The 16,172-nt window shown below is 34.1% G+C and overlaps 1 protein-coding gene across 2 annotated transcripts in view; it reads right to left on the bottom strand.

Moving 5' to 3' along the window:
- The window catches only part of sfpq (splicing factor proline/glutamine-rich), a 29,386-nt gene that overhangs the window by 1,571 nt on the left and 11,643 nt on the right, over window positions 1-16,172 (bottom strand). Inside the window, exon 10 of one of the 2 annotated variants that reach the window (XR_222585.5) lies at window positions 669-721. Coding sequence is in view for 1 of the 2 variants with exons in the window: in NM_213278.2 (NP_998443.2) it covers window positions 14,319-14,438 (120 nt within the window). In the remaining variant the exon portion in view is untranslated. Of the gene's footprint in view, window positions 1-668; window positions 722-13,932; window positions 14,439-16,172 lie in introns of those variants that run through there. The other variant, NM_213278.2, reaches the window with a different exon arrangement.

Raw genomic sequence — 16,172 nt, 5'->3', positions numbered from 1 at the left:
ACATGTCGCTAAATATCTCGAGTCCATCTCATTCAAAAAGCAGGACAGTACAATAGAATGTTTTTGAGTCCACAAGACATTTTGAAACATGTTTGAAATCTGTAACCATTGCCTTCCATAGAAAGAACAAATACTATGGATGCCAATGGTGGCCATATCCAAACATTCTTCACAATATCTTCCTTTGTGTTTAACAGAATAAAACTGGTTTGGAACAAGTCAAGGGTGAGTAAACGATGAAAAGTTGATTTTTTTTGGGTGAACTAAACCTTTAAAAAGATGACAATCTGGTTTTTGACTGCCTTTGTGCGATCATTGAAAATCTCTGACTAACAGCACAGCAAACATTTAGTGAGAAATCAAGAAATAAATCTACTGTCTTTTAGAAACGTCAGTCAGTCAGACCATCATCCAACTCCATTTTTTTGTATTGTTAGTCACGGTCTAGATTTCATTCTTATTATTTTAAAAAGGTTTATTGTTTACATGTCAAATACAACAAAATGCAAATTTTCGTCGTTTACCTAAAGAATGCTTTATGCCCCCAATAATCCTAGTTGCTATTCTCTGCACTTATGAATGTGAACAGGACTTTTTTTGATCCCAAAATGCAATGCCTACATTTAAATTTTTGGGTGATCTATCAGTTTAAGTGAACCCAAGCTTACCCATGTTTTCAATCGCACGATGCTTCTTAACCTGCTTCAATCACCCGAGAGCCCTGCAGTGAGAGACAAACAGTGAGAATACAGAAGGATAGTAATGCAGCAAGTCCTACTTTAGTACTTTACACAATTGACTTCTAAATATACACATATATAGAAAAAATACATTGGGTTAACATACAATATAATATAATTACAGCTATTTTAGTTCTTTCTACAAAAATCAAAACTCCTGCATCACCAAAACTACAAGCACAAATAAAAATGTGCAAGTAACTGGCTAAGAATGTTCAGAATTACAGCTAGAATAATACAAATATACCTAATATTTATATATACACTGCCAAAGAGCCATTATTATTTAATCTCATGCAGAAACAATGTTATGGTTGCTGTAAAGCTCAATAATTCACAGGGTAGATGATGAACTCATTTCCATACAGACAACAACACTTCAAACGCAATCCCGGATTGCTAAAATGTGTAAGGTTAAAGACCTGGCTCTCTGAAGTAGCCATCAGGACAAGGGCAATTCTGGCATCACACTCCATAGAGGTTAAAATAAGTTATGGTCCTTATTATAGTTATCAAAATGACAGGCTGGGACCAAGGCAAATGGATCACAGTGCAGACAAACATTTACCCATCCACCCAGAGTCAAAAAGGCTGATCCAGTGATACACGTATGTGGTGAAGAACCATCCACAGGAGCAGGAACACGCACACATTCACAAGACTGATTTTAGGGCACCATTAATACAGTGTTGAGCAACTGCTACAATACATTGCTGGAAATCAGTCACTGCAATGAGTGTAGTATGTTTTTGAAGAATGAAAGGTCATAGTAGAGCTTAAGCATGGTTTCATTACCCAGTATTTCCCACCCCGGTCCACATAGGGAAGTTTGTTGTAAGTGGAGGCAGCAGTATTGTGATATCCAAATATAATGAACTGCAAGGGTTGAGCAGAGAAAGACTGAGGACAGAAAATCTTCTTAAACTGCCATAAACTCAGTTTTTTTGCAACAAGACAAACTTAAAGGCTTCGCAATATAGTGAAGTAGATCAGTTTACACACTCAGAGACCTAAGAAATGACGAGTGGCAAAGACTAATGGGTTACAGTCTGAGAAATCAACTGTCAAAACTGGACGAATGCCAAATGTGTGCTGATAATACAAACGTCACCCAATATCAGAAGCATCATGAGTGCAGCTAGTTGAATACAATTACAAAAAAAAATAGCCGAGACGTTTACCTTTACTTTCAGACAACTGTTGTGATGTTTCTATTCTAGGAAGAAAAAGTCATGCTTTCCACACACACAGAAAATAGTAATCAAACTGATTTAACATTGAGAAATGTTCCTTGATCAGTCAATCAGCATATTATGCTATGTTCAATGTACACAATATCATCTCGTTTTGGCATGATTCATTTGGTCATCAGGAAATTGTGGAATAGGAATTTTGCTGTGGAGTGTTTACTGTTGGTTTTCCTCCTTTTTTAGGGGATTAAAAATAAAATGGAGGGAATAAGATATGAACTTCTTGAAATCAGTCACTGCCACAATGACATTATGCATATCTTTAAAGAGCACCTATAACAGGTTTTTCAAAATGACTTTCTATACAGTTTGTAACAGCTCTAAGCGAATTAAAACTTCTAGTTGAGGTTTAAATCAGAAAGTAGACCAATATTAAAACTACTGATTCTCAAAAAAAATAAAAAAATAAAAAAAATAAGAGTCAGAGTTGTTTATATGAATGTGAATTGTGTTGGTTTCAAATCTTTCATTTCCTTTTGGAAAGGGGATTGGGATGATCATGACTGATCACTGAGAGATGGCCAGAGATGAGGAGCTGTGAAGAAAAAATGGTTCAAATTTATTTTCACATCCCTATACCACAGTACAGGCAAGCCAACCTTTTTCCATTTATGATGATTCATACAGTAACCTAGCCTGCAACAGGATTCACTGACCATTTATTAAAGGAAGATTCCGCTCCAAATACTATGTATGAGACTACGTAGAGTCAGTACACTAGTTTCCTTTCTCCAGATCACCACCTGCTAGTGGGATTAAAATAGTTGTCTCCATTTTCTCTAGCAAATATGCTTTAAATTGCATCTTTTTACTTGCCCTGCATGGCTTGTACTGTTTCACTTCTTGGCTAAATCGTTTATGGGGCTATTCAACATGTGCAGATTCCTTTACTGATTTAAATGTGTTTCTGAGATCACAATACCCAGGCATTTGTCATTGCTATGGCCACAATCAGCTATTCTTACATGCAAGGAAAACACTGCTTTTGCTTTTTAAGTCAATGGTTTGAGATGTGCCCAGCAAACGCACCTCCAATGAGCTCACAGTCATGGCGCAGTCAGTTTTAAAAGTAGTTCAGCTTTTTTTTGATTAACACAATGTGTTGTTGTTGTCATTACTTGGGGTTATGGTTAAGAATAGAGTAATATGCTTTGTGTTTAACTGCATTGTTTTAATAATTCTCTATACTGTAGTCTAAACAAGGCACTGTTGGTAAGTCATGGTGGGCATTTACTTTTGGTCTCGTGATGAATGTACTCATCCAATCACAACAGCATGGGTCATCGGACAACATATAGCAGATTTAAGTCATGCAAAGAGAGTTTGGAAAAAATATATATGAATCAAGGAACAAATCATATGGGAGTAGATGGGATAATAAAGTAACAATAAATGCATATTATAAGACAATGAATGTATCTGTTGTTGGAGACCCCCAAAACCAAAATATACCTCTTATAAAGCCTAATAGGCTCTTTAATATGACAAGAAATAACTGGTCTACAGGAATCAACACCCAAAATAAAAAAATAAAGTAAAATAAAAAAAGCCAAAAACTTTGTGTAGTCTAAAAGTGACATTTCTCAAAGAATTTTTTTAAGATTTAATGTGTTGCTTTATTTGATAGGACAGTAGGATGACAGGAAATTAAGTGAGAGAGAAGGGGAGACATGATCTGGAAATGTACCCAAGCTGAGATTCGAGCTTGGGACAACCAGAGGCCTGTTGTGCCATATATGGAGGCACCAACCACTGGACTATCGGCGTCTAACACGTTATTCTCCAGTATGACATGACACTGGTTTGGGGCTGCTTCGAATTCAGCCTTGCAATAGCAAAAATAAACAGCTTACTGAAAATAAAAGTGTTTTCAAATTAGAATATTACAATTTTCTCCACATTTTGACAAAATTAATCAGGGGTGCGAACTCACTAGAGATAAAAAGGGTGACAACTATTAATAGACAATTCTATACAGATCAGTAATACGTAGTTTAGTAAAACTGATACGTAGTGGGTGGGCTTGAGCGGCAGCTGGTTTAGGCAAAACTAATGGGGTAGGTGGAGGGCGTAGTGGGCTACACTTACCCTAATAGTTCATAAGTATTTCACACAGAGGACAGTCATGCATTTGCTTCCAAAATGAGGTGTCTAAATGATTATAGATATTTATATTGCAGCCTTTGTGTTTAGAGCCTGCGCCCCACCTCAATTCGATTTTTATAGACCAACAGGATTGATGTAAATGACTCATTTCAAGACGCAAACTAAATTTCACCAAAAGGCAACAGGTTTGCACCACTGATTAACGCAAAAAAAATTAATAAATAAAAAATCTATCTGCATGTGCAACAAACCAACATTTAGATTTTACTGCTCAAGTTTAAAATCACAAAGGAAACATACACAACCAAACAAAGCATATTTCTATAGCTGCTAAAGAAATATAGCAGCATTACATTAGACTTTTTTGCTGCAGCACTGTTATTGCACTACTACAATATGTCGGTTTATCAAAGGGAGAGTTTCAAGTAACCAATTTAAAAATTATGTAGTAAATAAACAAACAAAATGTTTTGTTCTGGAGGAATCTTCCAAAGGCATAATTGAGAAAATCCTCTCACAAAAACCACACAATTCACCAGTGTCTTTATAGCTAAAAACAGAACTGAACTAAAAACAGGGGCAGCATATTATAGATGCATGCTTTCGTTCATCCCTCCCCATTCCCCAAGGAGCACTTCTGCATCTAAAAGTACATGGTCACAGCACCATCCTATGTTGAGGTGTGCAGTACTGAAATGCATGATGCCTGTTGAAGCAGCGCTACTGTGTGGGAAAACCTTACAGAGTAGCTACAATACACACAGAGGGAGTCAGAGTAACACAAGCATTTGCTTACAAAAACCATTTCTGCACTGTGAAACCATTTTCAGGAGTGTGATGCCAGAACTCAGGTAGTATTTCAACACGGCTGATGAAGGAAGTGAAGCACTTTATTTTCATGAAACAAAAAAAAGACAAATCACTTACCTTTTCCGGTGATATGCAAGCATACCTCTTGATGCAAATAACTCCAGGCTCAACTGTCCACTGATCTGTAGAACTAATCCTCAATGTTACCAACTGCTGGAGTCTGTGGGTAAGCTGGACACTGGCCCCTAATGCTCAGCTATAGCACCACCATTCACTCAATACACAGTACAGACAGAGACAAGCTCTTGCCACAGTTGCTAATATCTCAAGAGCCTAAAATGCATATTTCAGTGTTTTCTGCCAAAAGGAAGAAAAAGTTAACCATAGAGTCTGGTTATGCAGTCAGTGGTATCCAGTGCAGTCTCAGTGTACTGTTTTGACTACATGCAAGGGGATTACTAGGAAAATAAAACAGGCTCTTTAAAGCAGAAAATGTTACATTTGTGTCTTGAAATTTATTTTATTTGAAAAAAATAATAATAATAAAAAATTCAAGTTATAAGAATCAGTCACCAAATGATCAATCAGAACAACAATGGCTTATGTGAGCACTGGCCCAACATCAAGTATTTCGACGGGATGCATTGATCATCCACCTACAATAAAGCCTCTTTTCCACTGAATGGTATGGTACAGTTTAGGTCGCCTTTACCAGGGCTTGCGTCTTCACTTCCAAAATGGTACCCTTTTGGTGGGTATGGTGTACAGAGTTGCAGTCGACATCATTCTTGCTTGAAACGTCAAAGTAAAGCTATACGGGTGGTTCACATTTATACAAAACAGATGCTTTACACACTTAAATAGATCTACTTGTGTATAAATGATATTAATGATAACTAACTTTTCCATGAACATGATTTAAATATGGTAGATCAATATCAAAATAGTACTGTAACTGCAATTATATATATATATATATATATATATATATATATATATATATATATATATATATATATATATATATATATATATATATATATATATGAACACACAAAGGGAATAAGTCTCTAAAATGTTACTAATTACAAAAACAAAAATACCCAAAACATACATTTAGGGCTTTTTTGGGTAAATGATACAAAACCTATAGAGTAAGCACAAACCTCTCATCTTTATTCTTTACCGGCACATGCAAGTTAAAATCTTTGATAATAAGATTGTTTATAATAGTTTATAAACAATTTTATAAATTTTATAGTATTCTTTCCGCACTTCACTCTCGCATTTGTCCGTTTCTGAAAGGATCAGATGTCAGAAGCACTTACACAATCACGCACACATAATTATAATCAGCTCAAGTTCGTTATTTTAAATATAGACGAGTGATCGCAAGTTGAGCCCTCTAGAAAAAGTGAAACCACTCATGCTCTCGTAAACAACAGGACACACAGCGGATTCATCTATTCTTGGCTTGGAGGCTGCTCATCAAGATAAGATTTGTTTGAACTCGGGTAGACCATGGTTTGCCATTATAGGTATATATTATTACGGTGTAATGTCTCGGCTGTGAATTTAAAAACAGCATTTTCTTTGTTTTCATTCTCCTGGCTTGTACACAAGCTAGTGTTGTTTCTCTGTAAACCAATAGCATTCAGCTGCACGTCTCACTCGACCTTTTGGTACCCTTTCGAAAAGGTACAGTTCACTTTTGGTACCTTTTTGACAATGGAAACAGACATAAAAGCATACTGAACCCTTTCCATACCACTCAGTGAAAACAGGCCATAACTCACGTGTAAGGACTGCTAGTGGAAAAAAAAAAAATTCATGTTAGCATTACAGTTTTACTTCCATGTTAGAGGTGAAATTATGACTTAATTTAAGTTACTAAACAAAACGATTATAAAAAATATCAAAATAGCCCCTTAAATTAATAGAAATATATGAAAAGACAAAAATATTCCAATAATGTGAATGCCCAATTCAAAAAGCTTCAATGTGGAAAATAAAATTGTTTCAGTCGATAGAATAAATTCAATTAATACAACTAAAAAAGTCATTTACTATACCTTGCATCACTCCAAACCTACATACATTTCCTCTTACTGAAGTTGTGGTCCCATATGCCATAAAAAAAAATCCACATTTGTCTTGTACCTTTTAGAGTCAACTGAATTTGATCTTTTAAAATCATCCTGAAGGGGACCCTATTATCCAAAGTTGGGACGATAGTTCTATTTCGGTCTCTAACGGTTCATAAAAGTATAAAGTATAAAACAGCACAAGCAGTTTCCAACAAATATTCCTAAAACTATCTTTTAAGAAAGGCTTTGAGCTCCATTGAATAATGACTGTTAAAACTTGCTGTGGAGTTAATGTTACTCAAAAATGAAAATTATACAGGTTTGGAATGAAACAAGGGCGAGTGATTTTTATTTATTAACACTGCTTTAGATTTAGTGTGAGCGATTTCATCAGCTATTTTTTATTTTTATATTTCATCGCTCCTGGATTTCAAAATAAATAGTATTAAACAAAAGTAGCAAAACTATCAAGATAAAAACAGTAACCCACACCCTCCCTACAGTAGCTTGCTTGCAGGACTTGGCAGACTGTAAAGTAACCATGCGTTGTGCACTTACCAAGCGGTAGTGTGGTGCTCTTGTAAATTGAGAAGTCTTTTATATTGTTTTCTTCCTTCCTGCTAATTTCCAAGCAACTAGCAAGCTAAAGTTTCAGGTAGGAATAAGAACACTTCCAACACAAAAGGATTTCATTAAGAAAGTCAAAATAATGTGTGAAATTTGGAAACGTTGCATCAGGATCTTCCTCAAAGTTAAGCATAATCTGTGCATTCATCACTCCTGTAGAGCGACAAAAATCTGGTACAAACATAAACAAACCGCAGCCATACGGTATTGCATGTGTTTTTAAATTCAGCTTCTGCAATGACTGTTTGATAAGATTCATTAATAAAAAATAAAGCAGGTTTTGGCGTAAGATTGAAATTTACCAGTACTACCAATTTATTACTTATTTAATTTTAACCAAATAAAACTGCTCAAAGGATCTTGAATTAGTAAAAAAATAAAATAGAAAATCAACAAGCCTTATGGCTTCATGCAGAAAGCATTAAGAGGTGCATTGAGTAATTAAGGTTTTCAAATGATAGCAACAACAAAATATTGAAATTCTTGCTTTAATTGTTAATAGAACTGAAGACTGCAAAACTAATGTTAACAATTTCATCACTCTGAAGAAAACAGTGAGTGACTAATACGCCAATAATGGCAGTAAAGAACAAGTATATTTAAGTACAAAAACCAAAGTGCCAAAATGATGTAGAACCTACTCACATCATGCAATTTGCATACAAATTACTTTAGCAATAATTGTATATTTACAAGAATAATATGACATAATTAATAACAAGATGTCTTGTTAAACTAGGTATTTAATTAATTAGTTGCTACAATTTCAATGCACTTTTTAGTCTAAAAATACATTTAAATTAGCAATATATTTGTACAAATAAAAGAAAATGTCTCTGCTTCTGAATTGATTTAAACAGAACTGTTGAATTGGTTAATTTCTGTCAGGTACTTTGACAGTAACTTCAAATTATCTAAAAAGGAAAAGTAATCCCACATTTTGTTTTCATGGGATACGAAACTTAGTTACTTTAGTTACTATTTTAAATTTTACCCAATACTAGTTCTGAAAGGTTTGTACTCATTGATATTCAGGGACAATAACTATTCCAAGCTTTAAGAAGTCATTTACAATTTAGGGTTGCAAATGATGTCTAATGTGAAACATCGCGATGGACGATGGCATCGTTGTCAAAGGCGGAGGTGAATTAATTATGAATAAATAATTAACTCATAACAAATTAATTATATGTAGCCTACTGTTTCAACTACCTACTGTAGGTAAAACACGGTGTTGATGTGGATCATTTTCATTCTAAAATGCCATTTTAATACTAAGACGTATTAGCGTAAACGGGGCCTCAGTGTGTGTTTTTTGTGAGCGGGTTTGCGACAGGGGCGGGGTGGAAGATCGCCTATGCCAGCTCAGCATCGTGTTGTCTATTGGCCATTGGCGATGGCATCGTCTATCGGCCTAACCTAATTACAAGTAAGACCGTTTTTAAGAAATCGAATTCTGAAGTTTCATCTTTAGAATGACATCAAAAACAAAGTTTGAAGCCATTTTCTATTCCAAATAAACTTGAGAAAATAAGAAATCTGAAAAGAAAAATGAATAATCAACTTAGAACTGTAGGCTTTGATAAACTCTTCTAAAAGTAGTGTAAAAACTATAAAAATATAAAAGCAAAGTGTAATTTTTTTTTTTTTTTATCAAATTGGACAAAAATAAGCCCAAAAGATATAATTACTGGTAAGTTAAAAACTTCATGTCAGAGGGTCTTTTGTAGTGGAATAATATATAATTATTCGGTCAAAATCAAATGACCTAGCCTAAGAGAAATTGCAAACTGACCAAACTGTTGTAAAACATGGCATTGTAAAAACACGAATAATAATAGGCATATAATACTGGTGTCATCAAAGATGGCTTGTTTACTTGCTGCCAAGTGTCTTGGTAGCAATCTTAAAAGCTTTTAAAGATGTAATGCCTCAAGACACTAACTTTGACAAATACAGCAACTAGTTCTTCCCTTGAAGTGTTTACTGAAGATGATGGAAACGCAAGTACACCTCCTGGAAACCAATAGTCAGCCAATCAGACTAGAGCCTGCTGCTCTGCAAAACATCTAGCCATTTTGTAGACATGTGCAGACAGCTGATGAGTGGGTCCTTATGGGACTTATATAGGCAAAACATGGCTAAAAATCCCAAACTCCAAACTCGAAGATACTTCAGAAGTCACGAGCAAACCTGTTAAGAAAAAAAAAAGTATAGACAACCAACAAAAGACAACACAATTTTATCACAATGTATTTTGGAATAATCTGTATGTGGAATTACCTTTTCCCAGCTCCATTCTTAAGTTTAAAATTGCTTTAATTACATAAAGTAATCATTGATTATGGCATATAAATGTTAGCAATTACAGGCCCAAATTCTTGAAAAACTTGGTTTAACTGTTAATAAAAGTGAAGATGGTCAAAGTTAATGTTAGCCATTTCTTCACTCCAAAGAAAACAGTGACTTGTACTCCAATAATGGTAGAAAAGAATAAGTACAAAAACCAAATGCTAAATATGATGTAGAGGCTACTCACATCATGCAATTTGCATATGAAACAATATATGTTATAAAACAATAATTGTATATTTACAAATAAAAAAATGACACTAATAATTACAAGATGCATTGTTAAACTAGCTATTTAATAAATTCATCCGCTAAAAGGTTTAAAGCCAGTATGGCTTTTCCCCCTAAATATAAACTTCAAATTATCTGCAATATAGAAATTAAGCTTAAATATAAATTAAATCTATAAATGTGTCAACTACAGTAGCAGAGCAAGTTTAAGTGCAATGTCTATCAATTAACTTACCAAAAAAGTTGTGTAGATGTATAAAAGTTTCCAGCAAAATAAATGTTATTTTTTTTGTTTAAGAAGCTTTGATTTTCTTTTTGAATTTTGCTTATACAAACTGTAGAATGAACCTGCATGCCTGAAGTCACTGCAATTAAGATGTTAAGGTAGTCCTTAAGCTTTTTTGCATTAGAATTTTTTTTTATATAAAGTTCTATGTAGTGATAGAAAAACACTGAGATAAAGCAAGAAATTTTGTTTTCTTGGCGTTTTAAATACTAATAACTTCACTACAACACCAGAAAATAAAACAGGATCTCTGAGGTGGTCCTGTGAATGCTATATAAAGTACTGCTTAATTTACATTGATATTATCAAGCAGAAAATGTCATTATTTCCCTCCAAAATAATCCATCGCAACTAGAAAATTATAGGCTTGGAAAGGAGGAAGTAAAAAAACAAGACATTTATTGGTGAAATATCTTTATCACCTGGTAACCTTTACTTTAGTTCTACTTGGATAAAAATTAGAGCCCCAGGACAAACGCCATAACACCAAATAACAATTTCATTCAAATTACAATATATATTGCAATTTATATATTAACTGGTGTTAAAAAAAAAAAAAAGCAAAACCATAGTCTGAAGGACTTGCCCAAAGCAGCAGCAAACAATATACTAGGCCTGGGTATAGTTTAACACAAAAAAAAAAAAAAAAAAAAAAAAAAAGACAAACACCCAGTGATGCTTTGAATTCAACACTACCTTTCCTTATTGAAATAACAATGGTCCTAAAGAATTTCCTCTTTTACATTTCTCATTTCCATTGCTTCTGAGAATCCAGTAGGTTTAACGTATTGATAAATAATGTTAGGACAGCTATTTCAATGTAAAGCTGTGATTGAAGTGCCTCTTTAGTTATGAAATAGTTTGACAAGAAGCAGGAAGTTTATGGGCCAATGTCATCACCACAATGAAATGGTCTATACTAATTTTATAAAATTTGTTTAAACTGGATAGAATGATACATGTCTGTTTACAGTTTTAGTGTTTTTCCCTTTAACAGCCAAACTCTTAAACAATTTCATGTTAGTATGTGAGGTTCACTGCTGCATTCCATAAAATGCTTAAAAGTTCATCTTTTTAAGAAGAGCTACAAAGTGATGCAAGGATGTCTGGTTGCTCCTTTTGGTTAATAAGGATTTTTCAGTCAAGTGAACCAAAAAAATTTAAAAATACTTTATGCATTGAGTAATATAACTCTGATGTGACATCCATTTTAAGTATCCAAACTATTTTTATTTGTTTTTTGCAATTCAGTAAGTGGCTAATATGTATTGAACTCAATACACAGGTATCAATATACCAGATTCCATCCATTTCCAATAGGTAAATCAAACTATTTTTTTCTCCAATCCCAATGGTTTGCTGAGGAATGCTGTTTTTGTAAAAAGCTAGAAAATGCAACAAAAACTATTAGGATGACTCTACTGAAGTTTCCAAGAAGTCCATCATGAGCCAAAACGTAGTAATCCCACGTAATGAAATAGGAATTCTTCTGTTGACCATTGGACACGATGTCTTTGTTGTGCAATCTTCCTTCTGGTTGGAACTTGTAACTGAATAACTGTCTGTCAGTCAAGACTTCCTCGCCAATACTGCTTAAATTTTTTTTACAGGGCTGGTTACGATCGGTCGAGTCCAGTCACATTAGGCACTTTTGATTAGGATACTCTTCGATGATTGATCAAAAGTTGATCACTTCATGCATTCCACTGTCCACTCCAGATGCCTATAGAGCTATCCAAACCAGCCATGGTCAATTGTAGCATGACAAAACAAGGACTAAATTATTGGAACGGTTTATGAAAAAAAAAAAAAAAAGTGAAACTGCAGATGAAGAGTAAAACAACTGAGAAAATCGAATGGATGTTTGGGGGAAAAAAAAAAATTGTCGAAGATTACGTTTACTGAATGTCATTTCTATTAACGTTAAACTGGCAAATGCAATTTCAAAAGTTTGACAGCATACAGAGCATTGAATTTCTTCTGAGTGAAAGATGAATAAGAGTCGCATCTTTCACTTGATCAGACCTGTCAATCATATGTGATAACTCCTGCCTTCCAAATGATGACATCCTGGATGCTTCTTTGTTCAAAGTTCCATATACAAAGAACTAAAACATCTCTACAGATTAGACAAAGCCAAACAAAAATGATTATGAATAAATACATTGTGTGTTTAGAGTTATTTTAATAAAAGATAATTACACACACACAAAAAAAGGCAGCAGCGTTCAGTTAAAAAAAAAAGAAAAACACTGGAAAAATGCATGACTGCCCATTACAAAAGTTACAAAAAATAAAGTTTCATGTTAAACGAGTTTTTAAAAAGCGAGTTTAAAAAAGTGAGTTTTGCACAAAACAGTACAGATTGTAAAAAATTAGCTGCTATCAGACAGATTAGCATGTTGTGCTTTGTGAAAGCAATTTGCTGCCAAATTGTTACACTATTGAGCCACATTCCGTATGAAAAAGCCTTAACTTTAAAAAGCATGGATTGGTGGAAAAACTGAATAGCTGGAAAGTTCCAAAATTCCATTAACAAAAGGCATGGATGGGGAAAATAAGGAAAGCTTTAATAACTATAGCAAATTTAAAATCACTAATCTGACTCAATCTCTTATTTAAAAAAAAATCTTAATGGCTAATATGTAATTTTAGTCAAATTGAGGGTGCTTTCACACCTAGACTTTTGTTTCTGAACCTGGGATGTCACTCCTACTGGTAAATGTGCGTTTCATATCAAATACTAAAGTGAAAGCATAACTATTAACTATTAACGAGAGCTGTTTATTCACTGTTTAACTAATGTCTTGGTTTATCTGTTATTTCTCTTTGTAATGTAAGGCCTATGATGCATAAGCCAATGGCTATGTATGAAAGAATCTTACTTCTTATAGATACCTGGTGATGATGTCTGTGGGTGTCACCATTCAAAATTAAAGCACAGCTTTTTGCTTATAATGTCTTCTTGCTCATCGTCATAAATTAAAATAAAGATGCACGAAAGCAGAGCGGGCTAAATAAACTGTGGAACTCGGACCGATATAAGGGGAGTTTATTCGCACGTGACTTGTTTTAACCATTTTGGTTCGTTCAAAAACTTTGCAGTGGGAAAGTGAACCAAACCAAGAACAAAAAACAAACAAACATTGCAACCATTTAATCCCTGTTTCGGAACAAAATAATCGATCCACAGGTGTGAAAGCACCCAGAATTTCTAAAAAAATAAATAAAAAATTTGCACAAAAAGATAAACAAGCCATAAAGCAGTTTACTTTTAACTGGCTGTTGAAAAGATATATCAGAGCTTAAAAATTGTAATATAAACAAATCTGTAAGATGTGCAACTAAACAACACCATTTAAGATTAAGAAGATATACTAAATGCCTGTAGGAGCCAGATAAACATTTCTGACCCAAAATTAAAAACTGTGCCAACACCTGAATGGGGTTTGGGAGAACCAACTGCACTCTTTATTGAAAATGTACATGAAGTATTTTAAATGTGAATGGCACAGAACACAGCCATAGAAAGATCAGAACAAATTTACAATATTCACCAGTATAACACAAGCAACATGACAAGATAAAGACTAGTACGAGTAGGGATTACATGTTAGAAGCACTATGCTTGTTCTGACTTCAGTTGTTTTATTATTAAACCTATTAAGAATACAAAATAAAAATATGATGAAAAAAAATCTTGCCACAAATGGGATGAGTTTTCAGGCTAAAACTGCAAGAAAATTCTTTAAACTTAAATACATCAATTGTGACTCTAAATCAGAGTCTCTGGAATTCCACATACAAGCTTTGCTTTTAAAGTGCCAGATCAGAAGCGTGGCTTCTTGGCAGGTCCATCAAATTCCTCACGGACCCTGCCAAATCCTGAATTTCCAGCACCAATGCCCCTCTGACCCCCTGAGCCACCTTGCTGGAAACGATCATTGCGCTACATTGACCGTTTCAGTCATGTATCATTTAGTTTGACAGAAATTACGAAGTTTACGTCCATCAGTAAGGGGTCAAAAGAAACCAAGCAAGTTCCATGAGTTCATATATTGAGCAAAGAATAATAAAAGTGGGATCCAAGGAAAACAATCGGCGAAACAGTTCCAACACGCAGATCCACAGGTGCCAGAGGTGACATAGGAAAAGGAAGAGAGGGTAATGTATTCATTAGTCAAATCCCATTACATTGCATTCCAACAGCGCTGCTATGATAAATACTGCAGGATAGAGAAACTAGCCTCGTTTTGAACCGGTCAAGGCTACGGTTATCATGAGTTTTGGATTACCAAAACATGGTATTACTTCATACGATTATGTACTTTTTCTACAAGACAAAACTCCTTAATTACACATGCTAACAAGAGCACGAAATTTGTTTCAAGATATTTGTGATGTAAACATTTTTCACCAATTTGAAAATATATGCTTAAGAGTTTTACATAATTACATTTGAAAATCTGTAATAGACTTATTTAATTCTAGGCCATTTAATGAACTATTTAGCATTAGAGAAATATGTTTAATATTTAACTAATTTCATATTTACCGTATTTTCTAAAACATAAGTTCCATTTTTCTTTTACTATCTGATACAGATGCCAAAGCGGCAAACTTGCACAATGCATCCGTATCTTGATTTGTGGCAAATGAAGGGGATAACACAACAATTTGTATAGTGCATATCCAAAAGTTTAATTTGCTAAAACAGTTTAGGCTTAATATTTATACGTTTATATGAGTATTTGTAAGAATTTGTTGCACGTTCTTTTTTTCCATTTTTTATTTTGAATGCAGTTAAATTATGGAGTTACAGAACAAAAAAACACATTTATAAATGTTTCAAAAGGGCTACCGGTAAGGAGACCACCAGGTCACTATACTGTTGCGACAACAGATGTGATTGTGGAATTTGGCGCAAGAGATGCATTTACTATTAAAATATATAAATACTGATTTACAGAAAATGTATTGCCAATAAGCTTTGCATTTGTGACTGGTACTAAAATGTATGAAGTTTGAGTCATGCAATCCCTCAGGACTAATTCAGTTTACAAAGTGAACCAAGTAATACATTTAGCAGCATTTTACCAAATCCAGTGCACCGTACACTTGTATTTAATAAGATTTGACAGCTTCAAGCAGGACGTTTTAGGGCTGGGCAATATGGCAAAAAAATGCAATCTCGATAATTGTTTTGTCCATATTGAAGACAACAATATATATTTCGACATAAGTTAATACCTCCAGATTTAAAAGAGTACCGCAACAATGACTGAAGACAAATTCAGAGTTCCATTAAATGGCACAACATTTTCAGCTGATATATCTTCTGTGGTCAAAAATTTGCTACATCAACACACTTCGAGATTCCCATTGTTGCAGTTCTACTGTGTGATTGCCTCTTAGATCAATATAGAGTAAAAAAGTCCAGAGTTTATCATTGTTATTGACAAATTATCACAGTTCAATATAATATTGTTCAATATAATATTGTTTATCTGTTTATCTATATATTCTTTTTCATTGTGACCACAAGTTGGAAAAAAAAAAACAAACATGAATGTTCACTATGGTCGGTTATTTTTTCCTAACGTGCCTATATGACAACAGTGCAAATGGCTATTCAGAAAACCATTTACACTTTGTAGTGTTAACACGTTTTTTAGTTTCAGGG

The sequence above is a fragment of the Danio rerio genome, chromosome 19 (genome assembly GCF_049306965.1).
Source record: "Danio rerio strain Tuebingen ecotype United States chromosome 19, GRCz12tu, whole genome shotgun sequence".
In the NCBI taxonomy this organism is placed as follows: Eukaryota; Metazoa; Chordata; class Actinopteri; order Cypriniformes; family Danionidae; genus Danio; species Danio rerio.
This window is presented reverse-complemented; position numbering and strand designations above follow the sequence as displayed.